The following is a 25493-nucleotide window of genomic DNA, read 5'->3' as shown; positions in this document are numbered from 1 at the left end:
TCATCTCTTATTTGTAATCTTAGCATTTAGCATAATGCCTAGCACATAGTAAGTCTTATTAAATGCTCATGAACCAAAAGGAAGAAGAGACAATTATAATAGTCCAGACAGAAAATGAGGAGAGCCTTAACTAGAATGTTGGCAGTGTGAATGAAGGAAAGAGAATGTATTTGAGAGATGATGTGAAAGTCAATCAACAGGTAACTTATTAGATATGGAAGAATAAGGAAGAAGAGCTAAGAATGACTCTTAAGCTGTGAACCTGGGTGACTTGGAAAATGGTGGGTACACTCAATAGAAATAGGAAATTTTGGAGGAAGAGAGGGTTTGGTGGAAAAGATAACTCATCCAGGTAGAGGCGTCTAATCACCGATTAACGACTCAGGACAATAGTTCAAGAGAGAAATTAGGCCTATGTGTAAAGATGTAGCTATATAAAGATATTTGTCTATATGGGATTCATATGCATAGAGATAATAGCTGAACCCATGGAAGCAAATTATATCAACGAGGGAAGGAATGCAGAGAGAAGGAAGGACCAGGTGAGAACTTTGAGGGGAGACCATTAGGGGAGGTGAGAAGTGGATGAAAGGAAAAGTCAAAATCAGGAAGGAGTCCCTATTGTAGGCGTAGTGAGGAGGGAAGAGGGACTCTTTTTGGTAGAGTGGTAGGATCAGATGCTATATTGCAAAGAGTTAAGTGAATAGATTGTGAGGAAATTGAAGCATCAAGGAATTCACAGCCTTCCTAAATAAAAGACAGACCTCCCCTAGTTTTTGATGTTAGAAGCAGACTGCAATTAAGTGACACTAAAAGTTGTGAGGTTCTAACTTCATGTCTTCATTAGCTTACTCTAATGAAGAACTTTCTGCTCTTTTCTAGAGAAAGGGTACCATTTATCTTGTTCCATCTTAAATCACTATTAGAAGGTCTAGGCTTTAAACAGGTTGGTTGCCAATATGCTGCTGAAACAAATTATCACACAGATAATTTTGATAGAATATGTTTGTTGTTGTGCCTGTGGGTTATTATATTGGCATATTAGCATGTCGTCTTTATAATTTTGACTGTTGCATATATTAAGCCATATGTAATATCATGAAATTGACTTTTTTAAAAAGTATGTGGAGTAGAGAAAGCCAGAGGACCAGAATTCAGTTCTTGGTTCTGCAGTTTACTGCTTACGTGACCTTAGGTAATGAACTTAACCTCACTGGGTTTCATTTTTCTCATTTGTAAATTGAGGGAGTTGGATTCTGTCTCTGAGTTTCCTCTCAGCTCCCAATCCTTGATCCTATGACCTCTGCCAAATTTTTTATTTCAGAAGTAAAATCAGAAAAAGAAAGGGTTTACATTAAGTAAATCTCCAAGCAACATGTACATAAAAATGAAAGCTGCTTTCAAAGTGTGCAAAGTTTATTCCTTAACCTTAACAGCTAGATATGAATCCACAAAAAACATTTAGTATTTGTTTAGAATTAATATTCTACCTACTTTCAATAAAGCTTGTACAAGGGATCCAATCCTTCACCATGACTTGCAAGTCAGTGTAGATGTGCACTAAACTAACTATCGTCTTCTAAATCTCTTTGCATCATCTTTGTTATAATACCCAATACTGTCTAGAATTGAGTGTCTCTCAAAGGCAAAAGAAAAAGGAATAGGTTTTACCACAAAGGCTTCTACTGCTTATGGCAAGTAGGGGGCTCACATTATAATGGTAAAAGCAGAAGCTGTATCAGTTCCCTAGCCTTCCAGCAAGTTCAGGAAAACAGTGGTGTTTTGTTTTGTTTTGTTTCTTATGATGGTTCCAAAATACCAATAATCCAATAACAACCAGAAGCTTTATTGTATTGGGTTACATTCTTAAAATGAAATGGCTGACAAGTTATACTATGAAATATATTCTCTATGCCCTATATTACCTTTAAAAATCACTAGGCAAAATGAATTTCTAAGACATAAAAATGCATGGTTGCTTTTGAATAGGATACATGAATTATGAGTAAGGTTTGGGTTTTTTGCCTTTCAATCATTTTTCTCTGTTCCATTGAATAATTGGTATAATTATTGTTTCCTTTGCTTCTTTTCTGGCAAACTTTTTTACAGTATTGTTCATGGACAATATTATGGAAAAGTAAGACAAAGTATTATCATTTAAATAGTATGCTTATATATTTCAGTTTAACCAAGTTACTTCTAGGAAACATATTTAGTTTAGTTACTACCAAATTGGACTTAGCTATAAATAACTCAGTTTTGTAAAATTATATTTATACAGTTTTCAGGTATACAGTACACTTTCCTTGTAACCCCATGAAGTTGTAGTAATAGTAATATAATTTAAAATTACTTTTATTAGTAATAATAACACCTACTTTTTATTACTTATTAGTAATAATAACACAGTTTTGGGGAGGCAGAGCCAAGATGGCCACATGAAAACAGCATCTTACCGGAGCTCTCTACAAGGTCTGCCAGATTCCTATAAAAAAGTGAATTTGAGCAGATTTGAGAGAGTTAGAAACTGTGAGCAGTCTGAGTGGACCAAATTTCCAAGCCAGGAGAGTCTGAAAGGCCGAAGGAACGAATCTGTAGGCTTGGAGAGCACTCAGCGTTTGGAGCTGCTCCAGACAGCACCAAAGTGGAAGCGGCCAGGAAAACCCATGTGGGAGACAGACTGGGAGAAAGCTGGGCTCCTGGTTTCGGAGATCCTCAGGCCTCCCAACACAGGACAGCAGTTTGTGGAAGCCACGAGAGGCAGCTCAATGTCACAGGCAGTGAGATATCAACTCCTGAGGCTTGCAGCCCAAAGGTATGAAATGCAGCTTCTTGAACTTCCGGGAGACATAATGGCCAGGTAAACAGCTCTAATCCCTCCCCTCCCCACCCAGAGAATTCCTCGGAAAAAAACACTGGAATAGAGGAGACAGAAGTGGGGCTTCAGTGGCCGAGTAGTAGGAGTTCCTGAGTCCCAGAGGGGCAGAGCTAGCAGGGGTCAACACCAGGAGCCCAGACATACTCTTGCTCCCCCAGGGGAAGTGCCAGACACCATCTCAAACAACAAAGAGCTGAGACCATTGCTGAAGAGCAACAGTACTGGAGAGCAACCCAAGGGGAACAGACCTCAGGAAGCCAGACCCCTCCCCCACACCTCAGGAAACTGAAGGCTATAATTCTCAAACCAACAACTAGACTCACAATCCCCAGAATAAGAAAACTGGGACAGAGAGCCCTGAGCCACAAAAGCAGAAATTTATTGTAAAGCCAGGAAAAGGCTAACCAACATGAAGAACACAAAAAAGCCGGGGACCATTGATTCTTCTTATGGAGACAGGCATGATCAAAATACCAATTTGGAAGAAGATAGCAATGACACTATACCCACATCTGATACCTCAGAAGGTAGTGTGAACTGGTCTCAAGCCCAAAAAGCATTACTGGAAGAGCTAAAGCGGGATTTTAAAAACCAAATTAGGGAGGTATGGAAAAAAATGGAAAAAATGGAAAAAAAAATCCACTGACGAAATCAAGTCCCTAAAGAATAAGATTGACGAAATGGCTATGGAGATTCAGAATCTAAATAGAGAAAATGACACCCTGAGAGATAAAATCAACCAATTGGAAAAGGAGTCTCAAAAGCAAAATGAAGACAGTAACTCATTAAAAATTAGAGTTGAGCAAGTAGAAGCTAATGACTCTATGAGGCATCAAGAAGTAGTAAAACAAAATGTAAAGAATGAAAAAATAGGAAAAAATGTGAGATATCTGATTGGGAAAACAACTGACCTGGAAACTAGATCCAGGAGAGACAATTTAAGAGTTATTGGTCTACCGGAAATCCACAATGAAAAAAAGAGCCTTGACAGTATCTTACAAGAAATTATCAAAGATAACTGCCCAGAGGTCCTAGAACCAGAGGGCAAAATGGTCATTGAAAGAATTCACCAATCACCCCCTGAAAGAGATCCCAAACTGAAAACACCAAGAAATATTATAGCCAAAGTTCAGAATTACAAAGTCAAGGAGAAAATACTGCAAGCAGCCAAAAAGAAAGAATTCACATATCATGGAACTACAGTCAGGATCACTCAGGATCTCTCAGCTTCTACATTAAAAGACAGGAGAAACTGGAATATGATATTCCAAAGGGCAAAGGAGCTGGGACTACAACCAAGGATCAGCTACCCAGCAAAATTAAGCATAATTTTTCAGGCAAGGAGATGGACATTCAACGAAATAAGGGAATTCCAGACCTTCCTGATGAAAAGGCCAGAACTCAATGAAAAATTTGATCTCCAAATACAAAACTCAAGAGAGACATAAAAAGGTAAATGGGGGAAAAACCCCCACAAACTTAATTAATCAATAAGGGCAAATTATTTGCATCTTTATATAGAATTATATCCTCTTATGTATGTTTTATATATGTACATATATATGTCAATCTTGAGAATAGTACAGCTATTTTGACAATTGAAAGGGATACACATAGACTGTGAATGTCTGTATAAAATATCTGATATAAGGATAAAAAACAAAATTAAGAGATGTAAAGGGCGGGCTTTGAGAGAAGAGGTAAGGAAGTAGTAGAAAATGGTAAATTACACCAAATGAAAAGGCACAAAAACACATTTTAGTAGAGGGAAAGAAGGGATGGAGAAGAGCAGTATTTGATCTTTACTGTCATCTGATCTGGTTCAAGAAGGGAATAACATACCCTGATAAGTATAGAAATCTAACTCGTCCTACAGGAAGTGGGAGTGGAAAGGGGGAAAAAGGGAGGGGGGTGGTCAGAAGGGAGGGGAGAAGTAGCAAGTGGGAAATGGTAAGACAAGGGAGGGGAATAAAGAGGGAGGGCAAACTGAGGAAGGCAGCAGTCAAAAGCAAAACTTTGTTGAGAAGTGGAAGGGGAAAGGGAGAAATAAAAGCATAAACAGGGGGAAATAGGATGGAGAAAAAGACACAGATAGAAATCATAACTGTGAATGTGAATGGGATGAACTCTCCCTTAAAATGGAAGTGGATAGCAGAATAGATTAAAAACCATAATCCTACAATATGTTGTTTACAAGAAACACATTTGAAACAGGGAGATACACACAGGGTAAAGGTAAAAGGCTGGAGCAGAATATATTGTGCTTCAGCTAAAGTAAAAAAAGCAGGGGTAGCAATACTAATCTCAGACAAAGCAAAAGCAAAGATAGATGTAATTAAAAGAGACAAGGAAGAACACTATATCCTGCTAAAAGGCACCGTAGACAATGAAGCAATACCATTATTTAACATATATGCACGAAGTGGTATACCATGCAGATTCTTAGAGGAGAAGTTAATGGAGTTACAGGAAGAAATAGACAGCAAAACTATACTAGGGAGGGCCTCAACCTTCCCCTCTCTGAACTTGATAAATCTAAAATAAATAAATAAGAAAGAAGTTAAAGAAGTGAACAGAATTTTAGAAAAGGCATATATGATAGACCTCTGGAGAAAACTGAATGGGGATAAAAAGGAATATATTTTCTTCTCAGCGGTACATGGCACATACTCAAAAATTGACCATGTACTAGGGCATAAAACTTCACAATCCAGTGCAGAAAGGCAGAAGTAGTCAAAGCATACTTTTCAGATTATGATGCAATAAAAATTATTCGTAACAAAGAACCATGGAAAAATAAACTAAAAATTAATTGGAAACTAAATAATCTAATTCTAAAGAATGAGTGGGCCAAAGAACAAATCAGAGAAACAATTAATAACTTCATTCAAGAGAATGACAATAATGAGACAACATACCAAAACTTATGGAATGCAGCAAAAGCAGTTCTTAGGGGAAGTTTTATATCTCTAAATGCTTACATGAATAAAATGGGGAAAAAGGAGATCAATGATTTGAGCATACAACTGAAAAAACTAGAAAAAGAACAAATTGAAAATCCCCAATTAAATATCAAATTAGAAATACTGAAAATCAAAGGAGAGATTAATAAAATTGAAACCAAGAAAACTATTGAATTAATAAATAAAGAGCTGGTTTTATGAAAAAAACAATAAAATTGATAAACCTTTTGTCAATTTGATTAAAAAAAAGAAAGAAGAAAATCAAATTACCAGTATCAAAAATGAAAAGGGTGAGTTCACCTCTAATGAAGAGGAAATCAAAACAATAATTAGGAATTATTTTGCCCAATTGTATGCCCATAAATTTGACAACCTTAGATATATGGATGAATGTCTACAAAAACATAAATTGCCCATATTAACAGAAAAGGAAGTAAAATTTCTAAATAACCCCATCTCAGAAAAAGAAATTGAACAAGCCATCAGTGAACTCCCTAGGAAAAAATCTCAGGGCCAGATGGTTTTACATGTGATTTCTATCAAACAATTAAAGAACAATTAATTCCTATACTTTGTAGACTATTTGGAAAAATAAGTGAAGAAGGAGTCCTACCAAATTCTTTTTATGACACAATATGGTACTAATACCCAAACCAGGTAGAGTCAAAACAGAGAAAGAAAATTATAGACCAATTTCCCTAATGAATATTGATGCAAAATTTTTAAATAAAATATTAGCAAAAAGATTGCAGCAACTTATCATAAGAATAATACACTATGACCAGGTAGGATTCATTCCAGGAATGCAAGGCTGGTTCAACATTAGGAAAACAATTAGCATAATTGACCATATCAGTAACAAAACTAGCAGAAACCATATGATCATCTCAATAGATGCAGAAAAAGCCTTTGACAAAATACAACATCCATTCCTATTAAAAACACTAGAAAGCATAGGAACAAATGGAGCCTTCCTTAAAATTATAAATAGCATCTACCTAAAACCATCAACAAGCATTATTTGTAATGGGGATAAGCTAGATGCTTTCCCAATAAGATCAAGGGTGAAACAAGAATATCCATTATCACCCCTACTATTCAATTTGGTACTAGAAACGTTAGCTGTAGCAATAAGAGAAGAAAAAGAAATTGAAGGAATTAGAATAGGCAAAGAAGAAGCTAAATTATCACTTTTTGCAGATGATATGATGATTTACTTAGAGAATCCTAGAGAATCAAGTAAAAAACTACTTGAAATAATAAACAACCTTAGCAAAGTTGCAGGATATAAAATAAACCCACATAAATCCTCAGCATTCCTATACATTACTGACAAAGCCCAACAGCAAGATATAGAAAGAGAAATTCCATTCAAAGTTACTGTAGACACTATAAAATATTTGGGAGTCTATCTGCCAAGACAAACCCAGGGCCTATATGAACATAATTATGAAACACTTTTCATGCAAATAAAGTCAGATCTAAATAAATGGAAAAATATCAGTTGCTCATGGTTAGGCCGAGCTAATATAATAAAAATGACAATTTTACCTAAATTAATCTATCTATTCAGTGCCATACCAATTGAACTACCAAAAAATTATTTTATAGAGTTGGATAAAATAATAACAAAATTCATCTGGAAGAACAAGAGGTCTAGAATATCTAGGGTATTAGTGAAAAGAAATGCTAGAGAAGGTGGCCTGGCCATACCAGATATTAAACTGTACTATGGAGCAGCAGTCATCAAAACTACCTGGTACTGGCTAAGAAACAGAGTTATGGATCAGTGGAATAGGATAGGTACACAAGACGCAGTAGTCAACAACTATGGCAATCTTCTCTTTGATAAACCCAAAGAATCCAGCTTCTGAGCTAAGAATTCACTATTTCACAAAAACTGTTGGGAAAATTGGAAAATGGTAGGGCAGAAACTGGGCATAGACCAATGTCTTACACCATATACCAAAATAAAGTCAAAATGGGTTCATGGTTTAGGAATAAAGGCTGAAACTATAAGCAATTTGGGAGAGCAAAGAATAGTTTACCTATCAGATTTATGGAAAAGAAAAGAATTCATGACCCAACAAGAGATAGAAAGCATTACAAAATGCAAAATGGATAATTTTGATTATGTTAAATTGAAATGTTTTTGTACAAAAAAAAAGCCAAAGCAACAAAGATTAGGAGGAAAGCAGAAAATTGGGAGAAAATCTTTATAACTAGTGTCACTGATAAAGGCCTCATTTCTAAAATATACAGAGAACTGAGCCAAATATATAGGAATACAAGTCATTCCCCAATTGAGAAATAGTCAAAGGATATGAACAGACAGTTTTCAGAGGAAGAAATTAAAGATATCTATAGGTATATGAAAAAATGCTCTAAATCACTACTGATTACAGAAATGCAAATCAAAACAAACTCTTGAGATACCACATCTGTCCTGTCAGATTGGCTAAAATAACAAAACAGGAAAATGATAAATGCTAGAGAGGATGTGGGAAAATTGGAACATTGTTACATTGCTGGTGGAGTTGTGAACTGATCCAGCCATTTTGGAGAGCAATTTGGAACTATGCCCAAAGGGCTATAAAAATGTTCATACCCTTTGACCCAGCAATACCACTTCTAGGGTTGTATCCCAAAGAGATTACACAAGTGGGAAAAGGACCCATATGTACAAAAATATTTATAGCAGCTCTTTTTGTGGTAGCTAAGAATTGGAAATCAAAGGGATGCCCATCAATTGGGGAATGGCTGAGCAAGCTGTGGTATATGAAGGTAATGGAATACTATTGTGCTGTAAGAAATGGGGATGATACGGACTTCATAGCAACCTGGAAAAACCTACACGACATAATGCTGAGTGAGCGGAGCAGAGCCAGGAGAACATTTTACACAACTACGGATATGTGGATTCTGTGAGGACTAACCCTGACAGACTTTGCTCTCCTCAGCAACACAATGTGCAAAGACAACTTCAAAGGACTCACGATGGACAATGCTAAATACATCCAGAGAAAGAAATATGAAGTATGAATGCAGATTGAGGCACACTTCATGCTCGCCTTTTCCCCCCTTTTTTCTCTTTTTTGTTTTTGTTTTTGGTTTGGTTTTTTTTGGTTCTGTTTCTTCTTTCTCACGATTCATTCCATTGGTCATAATTCTTCTCCACAACTTGACTAGTGTATAAATTAATTCAATGCAAAGTTACAAGTGGAAGTTACATGGGATTCCATGCTGTCTTGGGGAGGGAGGTGGGGAGGGAGGGAAGAAAATCTGGAACTCAAAATTCTGTAGAACTGTATGTTGTAAACTAAAAATAAAAAATAAAAAAAGAATAATAACACAGTTTGAGAAACAATCAATTTCAGAAGTTTTAAATCATCCCTGTTTTAGAAGTAGAAAAATTAAGACAGATATTAATTCATAGGTCACAAATCACAGTGTTAATATTGAGTTTGAGAATCCAGGAATGGCTAAGATACAAATCTCTAAAGCTCTCTGTTCATTCTTCATTTTTATAATTTTCCCTTTCAAGCGTATGGAGTACTGGGCTACGTGTAAGCATTTAAAGGACACTCTCTAACTCTTTTTCTCTGATTGCATTTTTAGAATTATAGGATGAAAGGTTACCAGAAAAAAGATGTGAAACTTGGAGGCCTTGGACCTGACTTTGAGTCCATCAAAGACAAAGTGAGTGCAACATACAATGTTTAACCTCCCTCTATAAAACTGATATGTTATGCTGTTCCTGCACTTTTAAGCCAAACATTATATAGAGAGATTCATAAAAACAACCCCTAATCCTAATTTTTGTCTTGGAAGTCCTTTAGAAAGTGAGCTCCTTGATGTACTGATGCAGTTAGCATAGTCTTTGGCACATAATAAGCGCTTAACTTCACTTGAATTTAGAATTTTTAACAGCCATGTCTAGCAAAAGGAATGACAGTAGCCCAGACCACTCCTTTTCCATAAAACCAATACAAACCAAACCATCAATTTGCGTGTATTTCAGTTAGTTGTAAAGCCCCAAAATTGTATTCCAATAGAAAATATGCCTACAATTAAAATTAGGTCAATATTAAAAAGATGTAAGAACTCTGACCAATGCAGGGGTTAGCCATAATTCCAGAGGACCAATGATGTAGAATGCTACCCATCTCCTGATGGAGAGATGTACTAACTATGGAGAATAAAATATACGTTTTTTTATACATAACTAGTATAGGAATTTGTTTTGCTTAACTATGAATATTTGTTTCAAGGGTTTTTCCAAGGGCTAGGATGAAGGTGAGGAAGAGAAAATAAATACTTGTTATTGGAAAAAATAATTTGAAAAATTAGCTGTAAATGTTATGTTATGTGGATGTTGGTCCTTGCCAATGGAAAAATCTTATTAGTTTTCAAGAGTGACTGTATCTGATTAAAAAGAAGAGGGCTTAAAAAATATTAACAAAGTAGCAAACAAACTAGGTTAAATCACAATAAAAAACAAGAAATAAAAAGAATTATCAGAACCTGCTTTGCACAGTTATATGCTAACAAAACTGAGGACACAAAAGGATCTGAGGAATATCTTCAAAAATATAAAATAATCAAACTGACAGAAGATGAAACAGAGATCTTAAATAACCTAATCTCAGAAAAGGAAATAGAATTATAAAAGAACTACCAAAGGAAAATAAAGTCCCTGGTACAAATGGATTCATAGGAGAATTGTATCAAACTTTTAAAGGAGAGTTAGTAGTAATCCTATACAAATTATCCTCCAGAACTGAGAAAGCACCTACCAGATTTCCTTTTTGAGACAAATACCTAAAACCTAAACCAGGTAAGGTTAAAGAACAGAAAGAGAACTATAGGCTTTAATGAATATAAATTCTAAAGTTCTAAATAAAATCCTGATGGACTATAGCACTTCATCCAAGAAACCATCATGTTCAAATCACCAGTCATCAAACTGATCATGAGCAAGTAGAATTTATTCCAAAGTTATAATAATAATGATAATAATAATATCTACATTTATATAGTGCTATGCACTGTGCTAATAGCTTTATAAGTTTTACCTTATTTGATCCTCACAAGAACCCTGGGACCCCTATGTACTAGCACCTCTGGTAGGAGGGCTTGCTGAACCTTTTTCCAGGCTTCTGATCCACCTTTGGTGTCCACCTGGCACTCAGCTCTCACACGTGGCTCCAAGAAGCCATAGAATGTTCAGTGGCCACACACCAGTAAAGCATCTCAGCAGATAGGCTAAACCAGACTGAGTGTAACTAAATGGCCACAAACCTGTTGATGAGTTAGGAGGGTGTGAAGACCTCCCCAAGTAGGATGGGTGGATGAGAACAGTTTGTCCCAATAGCTAAGAAGGTAGCTGAAGCATGCTTAGAGCCTGGTCAAACATTGAAGATACCAAGGTCATCCACTGCATCTCAGGCCATCACCAGTAGTCCTGACTTGTGTCTTGCCACTGGACTTTGCTGACTGTAAGAAAGAGTGAGGATGATGATTTTGCAGAGCTCTACCTCACTTAAATACTGTTCACAAATGTCAAGATGTCAACCTGTGATGTCATTGGTCTTCTTCAAAAACAAAGGAAAAATAACAACATACCCATTTTACAGATGAGGAAACTGAGGCAAACAGAGGTGAAGTGACTTGGTCACATAGCTATTAAGCATCTGAGGCAGGATTTGAACTCTAGTCTTTCAGACTCCAGGCCCTGCACTCTATTCACTGCAACACCTAGCTGCCCCCAAATTCCGAAAATAATCAATATAATTAATCTTATTAAAAATAAAAATATCCAAAACCACATGATCTTCTCTATAGTTGTGGACAAAGCTTTCAGCAAAGTACAACATTCATTTCTGCTTTAAAAAACTTCAAAGTATAGGCATAGAAGGACCCATAATGAAAACATTATCAAAAATAATCAAAAGATATGAATAAGCAGTTTTCAGAGGAAGAAATCAAACTAGCAATAGCCACATGGGAAAAATGCTCTAAATCATTAACTCTGAGGTAACACCTCACACCCATCAGATTGATTAAGTTGACAATACTTTAATGAATTGTTGGCAGGGCTGTGAACTGGTCTAACAATTCTGAGAAGCAGTTTGGAACTGTGCCCCCAAAAGTTATTAAACTATGCATACCCTCTCACCCAGCAATATAGCTACCCCAGGGAGATCAAAGAAAAAGTACCCATGTGTACAAAAATATTTTAGCAATTCTTTTTGTGGTAGCAAAGAAATGGAAACTGAGAGGATGCCAATTAGAGAATGGCTGAGTAAGTAATGGTATATGAATGTGAAAGAATACTTTTGTGCTGTAAGAAATGATCAAGGGCATGGTTTCAGAAAAACCTAGGAAAACTTATATGAGCTGATGCAAAATGAAGTGAGCAGAACCAAGAGAACAATTTATACAGTAACAACACTACTATAAAAATAATCAACTTTGAAAGAGTTAGAAACTGATCAGCACAACGACCACCAGCATTCCAAAGGATTCATGATAAAGCATTCTGTCCACCTCCAAATAGAGATCTGATAGACTCAGAGTGCAGATTGAAGCATTTTTCCTTTTCTTTTTTTCTTTTGGTGGGGGGGAAGGAGGAGGGAACATAGCTAATGTGGGAATTAGTTTTGTATAACTATACACATATATGCATATATATTTGTAATGGGTTTGGTTTTTTGTCTTCTCAAAGGGCAAGTGAGGGAGAAGAGGAAAGAGAGAGAATTTAGAACTGAAAATGAAATTAAATTAATGTTAAAAATAAAAAAATCTGTCTAAAATCAAAAGCATCTTATGCAACCCTTCCCAGTAAATATGGAAGTAAAGAAATGATGCCCACTGTCCCCACTGTTGTTACCTGATATAGTACTGAAAATGCTAACAATAGTAATGGAACAAGATAAATTGAAGGCATAAAGATAGGTAAAGAGGAAATCAGTGAATAAACATTTATTAAGTGCCTAATGTGTGCCAGGTACTATGCTAAATATTAAGGATACAGAGCGAGGCAAAAAGTCATCCCTGCCATCAAGGAGCGTACAGTTTGATTGGGGAGACAACATACAAACAAATACATACAACACAAGCTAAATACAGAATGAGTAGGAAATAATTAACAGGGGGAAGGCACTAGAATTGAGGGGTTGGGAAAGTTTTCCAGTAAAAGATAAGATTTTAGTTGGGACTTAAAGGAAGCCAGGGAGGTTAGTAGGAATGTAAGAAGGAGATTGTTTCAGGCATGGAGGACAGCTAGAGAGAATGCCTGGAACAAAAGATGGAGTGTCTTGTTCATTCAACAGCCAGGAAGCCAGTGTCACTGGATCGACAAATATTGGTAGGAAGTAAGATGTAAGAAGTCTGGAAAGGTAGGACGGGGGCTAGGTTATGAAGAGCTTTGAATACCAAACAGAAGATTTTTGTATTTGATCCTAGAGGCAATAGGGAACCACTGGAGTTGAAAGGGGGGGGTGTTGTGTGGCATGATCAGATTTGGGTTTATAAGAAAATCACTTTGGTGACTGGATGGAGGATGAATTGGAGTGGGGAGAGGCAGGCTGATCCACCATTAGGCAACTGCAGTACCTAGGCATGATGAGGGCCTTCGCCAGAGTGCTGGCCATGTCAGAGGAGAGAAGGGGGCACAGTCAGGAGATGTTGCAGAGGATAAAATTGACACGCTTGGGCAACAGTTTGGATATGGAGGAGTAAGAGATAATGAGGAAACCAGGATGACTCCTTGGTCATGAGCCTGAGGGACTGGGAGGATAAGGAGGGAAGGGTTGGGGGAAAGAAAATGAGTTTTGTTTTGGACATTGTGAGTTTCAAATGTCTAGTGGACATCCAGTTTGAGATGTCTGAAAAGCAGTAGGAGATGGGAGATTGGAGATCAACAGAGTGGTTAAAGCAGGACAGGTAGATTTAAGAATCATCAACATAGGGATGGTGATTAAATCCGTGGGAGTTGATGAGATCACTGAGTGAAGTAGCAGAGAGGGAAAAAAGAAGAGGACCCAGGACAGAACCCTGAGGGACTCCTATAGTTAGAAGGAATGATCTGGAGGAGGATCCAAAAGGAGACAGAGAAGGAGTGGTCAGATGGTTAGGAAGAGAACCAGGAAAGAGTGATGTCCTGAAGAAGAAAGAATATCAAGGAGGAAAGAGTGATCAACAGTGTCAGAGGTTGCAGAGAGGCCAAGGAGAATGAGGGTTGAGAAAAAGCCATTGGATTTGTCAACTAAGAGATCACTAGTAACTTTGGAGAGAGCAGTTTTAGTGGAATAAGGTCAAAAACCAGATTGTAAGGAGTTAAGAAAAGAGTGAGAGGAAAGAAAGTAGAAATAATGCCTATTTGTGGGTGATATGATGGTTTTCTTAGAAAATCCTATGTAGTCATCAAAAATATAAACAGAGACAAAAGCTTTGCCAAAATAAAATAAACCCTCAAAAATCAACAGCATTTTATATAATTATAAAAAAATCCAAGAGGCAATAATAGGAAGGGAAATCCCATTCCGAATAACAAGATACATAAAATATCTGGTGATAAATTTACGCAAGCACTCAGAAGACTTGTTTAGATTCAATTACAAAGTGCTCATTAAAGAAAGAAAGAACAACTTAAATAGCTGGAAGAATAGTCCGTGCTCCTGTCTGTACCATGCCAATATAATAAAAATGACAATACTACCAAAGTTAATTTGCCATTTTAATGCTATATCAATCAAATTATCAAAGGAATGCTTTATGAAACTTGCTAAAATAATAACAGAATTCATTTGGAAAAATAAGAGATCTAGAATAGAGATGTCATACATATAGCCTGTGTGTTTTATGCAGCCCACAATACACCTGAGTGCAGCCCAAGCCAGATTAGAATGTAATTGAGAAATATTTAACAAAATAAATAAAAACACAATAAAACATATAATATTATATTTTAAAACTAAGTCAATATACAGCCCGCAGGGATCATTATGTACAGCTTAGTGGTTCCCATTTGTATTTGAGTTTGACACCACTGATCTAGAATATCAAGAGAAATGATGAAAAGAGGTAAGGACAAATGGGGAATATTCTGGACCTAAAACTATATTATAAAGCAGAAGTTATCAAAGCCATATGGTATTGGTTTAAAAAGGAGTAGATTAATGGAACAGAATAAGCAAGGGAAAATCAGGAACAATGGAACTAAATAACCCAGTGTTCTATAAACTGGAAAACAAATTATTTAGAAAAGAACTCTATTTGATAAAAAAAAAACTTTTGGGAAACCCAGCAAGTAGTCTAGCAGAAATCAGGGTTAGACCAACACCTTATGTTGTATTCCATGATACATTCTAAATGGATTGCATGATCATAATATTAAAGACCATGCAATTTTTAAAAGTGAGAGAAGAAGCAGATCATATACATTTCACAGCTGTGGGAAAGGGATGTATTCTTAACCAAACAAGAGATAGAGGTGATTATCAAGGATAAAATAGAAAATGTTGATCATATGAAACTGAAAAGTTTCTACACAAACAGAATTAATGAACCTAAAATAAGAAGAAAGGCAGTTGAATGGGGGGAAATATCTTTGTATCAAATTTCTCAAAGGTTTGGTATCCAATATATATAAACAAATACATATGTGTATGTAGATGTATGTAGTGGATTTACCTATGTAGATATATGTATGTACATGCACACTTGTGTGTATATGTATGTATATATATGTATATACATAATATGTGTATGTATGTGTTTGTTTATATAGCCAAAAGCTACCCACAATAGATAAGTGGTCAAAAGAACTAAACCTTCTCAAAAAAAGGATTACAAACTCTTACCTGATATATGAAAGCATGATTCAAATCATTAATATTAAGAGAAAGGCAAAACAAAACAACCTTGAGGTTTCATCTCATACCCTGCAAATTTTCAAAGATGACCATAGATGGGAGTATTCAATATTGGAGGAATTGTGGGAAGGTAGACATGCTAGAGCGTTGCTGGTGGAGCTCTTAATGCAGCCATTTTGGAAAGCAATTTGGAATTATGCAAATAAAGTGATATACAAACTCTGTGATCCAGAGATAGATTCTGCTACTAGGCTTATGCCCCAAGGAGGCCATTAATAATAAAAAAGTCCCGATATGTGCCAAAGTATTTGTAGTAGCACTTTTTGTGATAGCTAAGAATTGAAAACAAAGAAGATACCCATCTGTTGGGGGACTGGCTAAATAGTGTAGTACATGAATTGTGTTATAAGAAATGATGAATGTGATGAATGAAGAGAAGCAAGGAAAGAGCCTCATGAACTTATGGAGAGTAAAGCAAGCATAGGCAACAAAACAATATACAAACCTATATCAGATTACTTTCTGTCTTGGGGAGGGGAAAGGGGAGGAGTGAGAAAAATTTGGTACTCAAAGTCTTATAAAAGTGAATGTTGATAACTATCTTCACGTGTAATTGGAAAAAATGTTATTGGGGGAAAGAAAACAATATACATAATCATTAGAACAATGTAAACTAAAAGAACAACCACCAAAAAATGGATGTTACAAAATCATAAAGAACAAGAATGACTCCAAAGAAGATACATGAGAAGACAACTTCCCCCATCCCTTTTCAGAGGTAGAAGGTCTGCAAATGTTGTATGTTGCACATATTTTCAGACTTTTTCAATGTATTGATCAGTTATGTTTTTTTTCCTCTTTTTCTTTTTTGTATTTTAGAAAATGCTATTTGTTACATAGGATGCCCCTCTGGGAAAGGGAGGAAGAAATGCACTTGGGAAAATTATGGTGTTATAAAATAACAAAACTTATTTAAAACAAAACAAATTGTTGCTATAGAGATGTTGGCTGACAAGTGGTCTGAGTGAAATGAAATGGTACAGCCTAGCTCTTCTGCACAACTATTCCAGTAAAAATGGAGAAGGAGCATCAGACTAAAGACTGATAAGGAAGTCCAAGTAGAAACTCCCTCTAGAAGCTAAGCCAGGCTCAAACAAAATCCCAATTCAGGAAGTAAGGCTGGAAAACTGAGAGGAGGAGGAGTTAGAGGAGGAGGAAAGGACTATTATGACTCCTAGGACACCCAAGATACAAACTCAGAAGAAGAGAACAATTCCAAAACTTTTAGAAGGAAAATCTCAAGCAAAAACACAGCTTAGCCACAAGGTCATTTGGAATTCCTGGAAAAAAATTAAACAAAAGCTTTTAAATAGTATCATGAAATAAGCTCTAGAAGAATGAATTGAAAAAGAAATGAGAGGTTTAGAGAAAGAACTTGGAAGGAGAATTCGTAGATTGGCATAAGTAGTATAAAACATCACCTAAGAAACAGACTCATCCAAAAGGACCAAACAGAAATCAGTGACTCCATAAAAAAAAAAAACAAGAAATGGTAGAACAAAATCAAACACCTGAAAAAAAATAGAAGAAAATGTGAGATATTTCTTATATACAGATACCTAATACAACTGTTTTAGAAAAATGGGTCAATAAGATAAAATCTAATAATCATTGGAGTAACTGAAAACCATGCCCAAAATGAAAAAAAAAATCAAGCCTGAGGAACATATTTCACATACTATTAATGAAGACTGCCTAGATCTATTGGAACAACTATGCAAATGAAAATAAGAAAGAATATACCAGTCAGCTCCTGAAAGGAATCCCCAAATCAAAACTCCCACCAATGTCATAACCAAAATTCAGAGCTTCTAAGTGAAAGAAAAAATACAGCAAGGAGTCAAAAGAGTTCAATTACCAAGGACCCACAGTCAGAATCACACAATGGTTTAGGAACTACCACCATGAAGTTTTTTTTTTAATTTTTTATTTGTTTTGAACTTAAATACAAAAAGACAAAAAAAGAACATTACCAAGTACACAGCACAACATAAAAAGAGGATTCAACATAAAACTATGAATTTCAATTTCACATTGCTTACTTTTTTAAAAAATTAATAAATACTATACATTGTTTTCAAAGCTACCCTGGTTTTCTGTGCTTCCTTCTAAGTGTTTTTTTCTCTGCTGTATACTTTTATTTTTTTCTCCCTCCCCACTCCACCCTAGAGAAGACTACTATTAGATACAAATATGTATGTGGAGATGAAGGGACAGTGTAAAGAGATAGATCTTAGCTGATTAAAACAGACATAAAACATATGCATGTATTGTATACATGTATACAAACTCTGATCAACACAATAACCAACCACAATTCCTGAGGACTCATAACGAAACCTGCTGCTCACCTACTGCCAAAGAGGTGATGGACTCAGAGCACAGACTGGTGTGTGTGTGTGTGTGTGTGTGTGTGTGTGTGTGTGTGTGTAACAACAATGTTGCTAGCAGCTGCTGTGGAGGTATAAGACCAATAACACCAGCACACAGGAGGGCTGCTAGCACGGGTTCTTTGATCTTCTTTTCTAAGGAAAGTAACTTTAAGGGGTTTACATTCTCACTTTAATCAAACATAGATATGTCATTCACTTAGTCGAGGGGGAAAAGTCAGCACCCTGAACTTCAGAGCAAATACAAACAGAAATTACAAACAGAGAAAAGCTGAGGGGAAATAGGCACACTGCTACACTGTTGGTAGTACCATGAGTTGGTCCAGTTACTCTGGAGAGCAAAAAGTTACCAAGCTGTCCTTGAGCCAGGAAGGAAATCAAAGATGAAAAGAACTGGTATATACAAAATATGTGCAGCAGCTCTTTTCATAGTAGAAAAAACTGGATGTTTATGGGTACCCATTAATTGGGTAACAGCCAAACAAATAGTATGTTAGTGTAATGGAATGGTATTATACTGTAAGAAATGACAAAAAGAACAGTTTCAGACAAACCTGGGAAGATTTGTATGAACTGATACAGAGTGAAGTGAGCAGAACCATGAGAAAAACTATACAATTACAACACTATAAAGAAAACCAAGAAAGACTTAAGAATTCTGATCACTCAACTGTGAAAAACTTAGCTGCTCTGTTCAATACAGTGAGCCAAGATAATTCTGAAGAACTCATGATGAAAAGTGCTCTCCACCTCCAGAGAGAGAACTGATGAACCTGAGTGCAAATTAAAGTATAATTTTTCACTTTTATTATTTGTGTGTGTGTATGTAACATGGTTAATGTGGAAATATGTTTTGTATGATTTCACATGTATAATTTATGTCATATTGCTTCCTTTTCCACAAATAGGGGAGGGGCTGAAAGAAGGGAGAGAACTTGGAATTCAAATTTCTTTAAATGTTAAAAATAAATTTTAAAATTTCTTTAAAAGAAAAGAATTCTGTTTGGTGCAGTAACCAAACACAATTCCATAGGACAAATGATGAAACGTACTACCTACTTCAGTGAAATAATGAACTCAAGGTACAGAATGAGACAGATATTTCTGGACATGGCCAGTGTGGGGATTTGTTTTGCTTGACTATGCCTATTTGATATAGATATTTTGGGTTTTTTTTTTCAGTTTAGAGGAGGGAGAGTTGGGAGGAATTGGGACTAGCAGTAGGGTTACCAAAATGAAAAGAAAAAAGAAAGAAATACAGGGCCTTTGAAGGATTTTAAAACTATTTTTATTTTATATAAAATGTTACATTTGTACCCTTCTATGGACTTAACATTTCCTTTGAAACTATATATACATGTTATTTGCTTAGCAAACTAATTTTTATAGGTCATGAAAAGATTAATTTCCACTCATAAAGGGCTAAAGAAACAAAGAATGTATATATCACTATTCTCAATGTTAAAAAAATTAATTATGGGGTTTACATATAGAGAAATAATTACTCCCTTCCATATAACATTCCTTTGGGCAAAGTTAAATGCACCAAAAAAAACCAGAAGGAAGGTTAATAGAAAACATACTTAAATAAGATGGCTTTGAAAATAATACATCAAATTTGTTATATACTTGCAGACAGAAGCAAGCTGTACGTGGTGCAGATACATGACTGCATGTTCAAGCCTCTCTGTTGCTCTGTATGTAGAAATGCTCATCTTATTTGATGTTTAAGTTCAAATTTTTTTTAATTTCTAAGAGTGGCTACAGAGAAACTACTTAAGAGTAAACCATTTCCAACTCAGTAAAATATATCTACTTTGTTCTTTCTTCTATTGGAAATGGCATAGAAAGAGCGTATTGTTTAAAGTTAGAAGCAAAATTGAAAATAAATAGGATGAATGCAACAGAGAAGTGGATACATGTGAATTATGCACTGCGAAGTATATCATGCATATGCTATTGCCGAACAGACACTGCTGCGCAGAAAAAGATCATGTGTGTAGAGGAAAATTAATTTAACTATTTCATTACTGTCACATTTTTTTCTATTGTTAATCATCTGTTGAGGCCTGCAATGATTATGAATTTAGAACAGGGAGATCTGGTATTGAATGGTAACCAGAATCTCACCACAAATCTTATTTCTTTGAACAGATCAAAACATTAAAGCAACAGAAAGAATATGCAAAACAGGTTAAGGAGTACAACATGAAAGCTCTGTCCTCTGGGTCAAAACCACAAACAGCAAAACCGGAGAGTAAACCCTCCATTTCTCGTCAGAAGGTAAGATGAATTCTCACACCAGGATCTGGGTTCAAACAAGGATTTAATCATAAGCCAAATTTTGACCCCTTTCTCCCTTTTGAAGCCTAAAATATATTAGTGGGTTTCTTTCCTACCAAAGAAACACTCAATCTAAAGTAATTACATAATGTTATTAAATAATATTTAACACTCATCAAACATATGGTGCCATCTTAAGCCAGCCACCTAGTTCTTTGTTCATTAAGCTTAATTCTCTACATGCATTTTTGCCTATGTAGGATTTCCTCTCAGCCCTATAACATGTAAAAAGTAAAATAAGGAAGTGTCTTTATGAAATAAGATTATCACTTTAGTTTCCTCACCTGTAAAGTGATGGGTTAGACTAAGTGATCATTAAGGGCCCTTCTATGTCTAGATGAATTGATTAGCACTTTCATTTTCTAATCTCACCATAAATAACCTAAGAAATTAATCCTTTCTGTTATTTCTTGTTCATATGTTGGAAGGAATTCTTTTTTGTTTCTCCCTACCTCAACCCCCAGGTTAGGATAATATTAGGGACATTTTTATAGTACCTATCCAAGAAAAAAAAAGATTTCATAAAACACAGAAGTCATACAACCACAAGTCATGAAGTTAGTGAAAATGCATTTACAAAGTCACAAGGCTTTGGAGCACAGCCCTCTAACTTAATAAAGACATCCAGTTTTGACAGTAAAGTCAGACCTTTTGAATGAGAACAAATGATACTCTGATGATTTTAGAAATTGTACTTCCTGTTCCTTTTCAGGGCTGTTATATTTTAAATGTTTAAATTAAGCCTTCTGTCCTAAGTCCCTTAAGTTCTCAATCCACTTGAGTTTCCATGGTGCCACTTTTTATTTGTACAATCTGTTTATTTATTCGTGAATAGATTCAAATCAGCAGATTGTCTAACAAGGAATTCCCACAGAAGTCAATTCCTTTGACTCTCCTCTTAACCTCTTACAATCTGGCTTCTGACCTTATTCCACTAAAACAGTCCTCACCAAAGTTGCTAATGGTCTCTTAGCTGATAAATCCAATGGTTTTTTCTCAATCTATTCTCTTTAACTTCTCTGTAGCCTTTGACACTGTTGATCACTCTCTCCTCCTCGATATTCTCTCTTCTAGGTTTTCAGGACTCCCTTCTCTCCTGGTTTTCCTTCAACTTATCTGGCCAACCCTTCTCTGGCTCCTTTGCTGAATCCTCCTCCAGATCACACCCTCTAACCATAGGATGTCTCTCCGGGTTCTGTCCTGGGTCCTCTTCCCTTCTCCTTCTGTGCTTCTTTACTTGGTGATCTCATCAGCTTCCATGGATTTAATTACTATCTCTATGCTTATTCTTAAATTGACCTTTCCTTCCTGAATGTCTCCTCTGACCTCGTTTCCCATCTCCAACTGCCTTTCAGACATCTTGATCCAAATATCGGCTAGATATCTGAAACTCATTAAGTCCAAAATAGAACTTAATGTCTTTCCCGCTAACTACTGCCCACCCTCCCTGTTACTGTAGATCAAAATGTCCTCCTTTCAGTCCCTCAAACTCTCAACCTAGGAGTCATCCTGGATACCTCATTAACTCTTGCCACCCCATCCAAGCTGTTGCCAGGGCCTGTCAATTTCACCTTTGCAACATCTCCTGAATATTCCTCCTTCTCTTATCTGACATAGCCCTGACCCTGGTACCAGCCTCTCATTACCTATGGCAGTAGCCTACTGGTGGGTCTGCCTGTCTCAATCCTCTCCCCACTCCAGTCCATCCTCCATTCAGCCATTAAAGTGATTTTCCTAAATCACAGGTCTAATCATGTTAGCCCCCTACACAGTAAACTCTAGTGGCTTCCTGTTTCCTCCAGGGAAAAGACAGAATGTCTGTTTGGCATTCAAAGCCCTTCATAACCTAGTCCCCTCATACCTTTCTTTTTTTTTTGGAGGGAGAAAGGCAAGGCATTTGGGGTTAAGTGACTTGCCCAAGGTCACACAGCTAGTAAGTGTGTCAGGTGTCTGAGGCCAGAGCATCATACCTTTCTTATACCTTATTCCCTTCACTTCAGTCCAGTGATGCTGTCTTTCTGCATATTCCATGAACAAAACGCTCCATCTCTTGGCTCCGGGCATTTTCACAGAATGTCCCCTATGCCTGGAACACTTGCCCTCCTCCATTTTAACTACTGACCTCCATGACTTTCCTTAAGTCCCACTTAACATCTCACCTTTTACAGGAAACCTTCCCCAACTTCTCTTAATTCTAGTGCCTTCCTTCTGTTACTCCCTATTTGTCCTATATATAACTTGCTTTGTAGTTTATTTGTTCACATGCTGACTTCTCTATTAGATCGTAAGCTCCTTGTGGTCAGGGCTGTCTTTTGCCTCCTTTTGTATTCCTAGTACCTACCACAGTCCCTGGAAAACAGGAAACACGTAATAAATGTTGATTGATTAATGGATTGACTTGGAAAGGGGCGACACAATGGAAGCATTGCTTGTGGAATTGGAAGACCTGGGTTCAGACTCACCTTTACCATGCACCAACTGTGACCTCTCTGAATATTAGTTTCCTCATTTCTAAAATTGAAATCATACCATCTTTTCAATAATTATATAAATTATAAGGTTGTTATAGAATCAAATAAGATAATATGTGATATAGTAGGATAGAGTACTGGGCCTAGAGTCAGGAAGACTGACTTCAAATCTGGCTTCAACATTGTAGTAGCTATATGACCCTGGGCAAGTCACTTAACCTTGTTTGACTCAGTTTCCTCATATGTAAAATGAGCTGGAGAAGGAAATGGCAAACCACTCCAGTGCCTTTGCTAAGAAAACCCCAAATGGAGTTATAAAGATTCAAACAGGACTGAAATTAGTGAAAAGCAATAAAATACCTTTTTTGTTTATTGTGCTATATTATATAACACATTAAAATTACTATGTAACAATATTGTATAATAGCATATTCAATATGTGCTATAAGAAAACTTTTTTTAATCCAAACATGTGGAGAACTCTTCAGTTAAGAAGCTTTCTGGCTGGGATCTTAACAAGTTAAGTGACTTGCCCGGGATTACACAGCCATTATGTATCAAAAGTAGGGTTTGATCCCAAGTCATCCTGACCCCAAGGCTCATCTTCAGTCTCTCTACCCTGATACCTCTTGATACATCCAATGATTATGATAAACAGCCACTGAAAGATCTAGAATTTTGTTAGGGAGTGTTTTTCCCCATTGCTGACCCTAAATTTACTTTTGTGCTTATTTCAGCTACCGAAGATGTTTTTTATTATTATTTCATTATACATTTGGTACTATTAAATATTAAAGCTGGAAACTATGATAAGTTTTAACATTCCATTCAACAGTTTTATAAACATTGAAATATCTTTCTATATTGACCTCAAAATAAGAAAATTGTGTCTAGTAGACTAAATGTTTCTCAGTAGCACTTGGGTTTTCTAAATGTACGTCAAATAGAAAAGGTGATTTCCTATATGAAAAAGCTTCTGGAATTCCACAACTCTAGGAATGGTAATGCTTCTATGACTATGGCTGTATTTTACATGACCTGCGATTATGCATTTGGTTTGCAGCTGAAATCAGTCCTTTTTTGATGAAAAGTTATTTCTATTTCTGTAAAAGAAACTTGGTTGAAATGAGAATGTCAGACTAAATTAGACGTACACATCTCTGGCATTTTGAGAAAGCTGAATTTTATTCTGAGGTCATTCCAAGAATAAAAGAAAACGTGATTCAATCTTGGTCTGTGCATTTTTCCTACACAGCATTGTATTGTGCTTAGTTTATTTTGTTTAAATTGTGTTGCATTATGTTGAATTATGTGCATTTTCAATTTGATCTCTGTTTTTTACATGATTTTGAGTATGATAGAAGAAGAGCAGGTTACTACTAAAAAGTTCCTTTATAATACAAATAGCTATTTTCTAAAATTGACTGTATAGATGGCAGTCTGGTCTCACTTTCCCTTTCAAATGAATTTTAATCTTCATATTTTCAGGCTTTGGAATATGCTAGGAAAATTCCGAAACCTAAACCAGTTTTGGCATCGAATCTGAATGATCAAGAATCAAAGCAAAAGGGAAATCTGTCTTGTTCTGGAAAAGAAAGGAATTTACCTGAAATCTCATTGCTAGAAATGCTACAGAGCAGACACGAAAGAGAAAAACAGGCTGTAGCAGCTTTCAAAGTCCTTCACATCGTGTAGAAAATGTGTCCTTATGAAGACCTAATAGGGACAAGGTATATGAAAAAAGGGAACTCCAATCCAATTCATCCCTGTAGACAGTAACTGCCTTTCATTCTAATCAGGATACAGTCTCTATGTGTTTCCATGGGATTAAAAACATCAGGCCATATTACATGGTTCCGTAATCTGCTTTCCTTTAGGTCAGAAATCATATTGAAATCATTTACTTTTCAAATCAGTAAGAATTTGGTCTGACTAATGACCAGACAATAAAGCCTTGTAGTTTATTAATATTGGATGTTTTTAATTTTAAAATATGCATATTTTTGTTTTACAAAATGTTACCAATGATGTTACGTGAAATTAATCAGCTCATACTTTGTCTCTTTCTTGTTAAGGAAAATATTTTTAAAAGAATTTCATTTTCTCCCACAATAAAATTTACATGGACTAATTGAGCACAATTTTGAATCACTATTTCATAAAACTGAAAATCATAGATGGAATTTCTTAAATAATATATATGTGTATATATCTATTGTGGAAAAATCCAGAAATGGGAGCACATTTTGCTGTAGCCATTCAAGATGAACAGATTTCAGTTCAGAAAGCATCAAGGTAAAGCATATTATTAGATTTAACTGAATGGATCCAAAACTACCCAACTGAATTCAGACAGATCTGAAGAAATATACTCAAAAAGATTCATTTCGATATGACAAGCATTATTAAACACTTACTAGAGGCCAAGCACTAGGTACTAGGAATACAAAGATGAAAAACAACACAGTTCGCAACTTGAAGAGCAAAAGAGAAAGCCTGATAAAATGCTA

At 35.9% G+C, this 25493-nt stretch overlaps 1 protein-coding gene across 1 annotated transcript in view; it reads left to right on the top strand.

Moving 5' to 3' along the window:
* Window positions 1-25123, top strand: part of JHY (junctional cadherin complex regulator) — a 137952-nt gene extending 112829 nt beyond the window's left edge. The window contains exons 6-8 of the mRNA XM_036745236.1: window positions 9460-9540; window positions 20324-20452; window positions 24472-25123. Coding sequence (XP_036601131.1) covers window positions 9460-9540; window positions 20324-20452; window positions 24472-24678 — 417 coding nt within the window. The 3' untranslated portion in view covers window positions 24679-25123. The remainder of the gene's footprint in view (window positions 1-9459; window positions 9541-20323; window positions 20453-24471) is intronic.
* Window positions 25124-25493: the final 370 nt, after the last annotated feature.

This window comes from Trichosurus vulpecula, chromosome 2, assembly GCF_011100635.1.
Source record: "Trichosurus vulpecula isolate mTriVul1 chromosome 2, mTriVul1.pri, whole genome shotgun sequence".
In the NCBI taxonomy this organism is placed as follows: domain Eukaryota; kingdom Metazoa; phylum Chordata; class Mammalia; order Diprotodontia; family Phalangeridae; genus Trichosurus; species Trichosurus vulpecula.
This window is presented reverse-complemented; position numbering and strand designations above follow the sequence as displayed.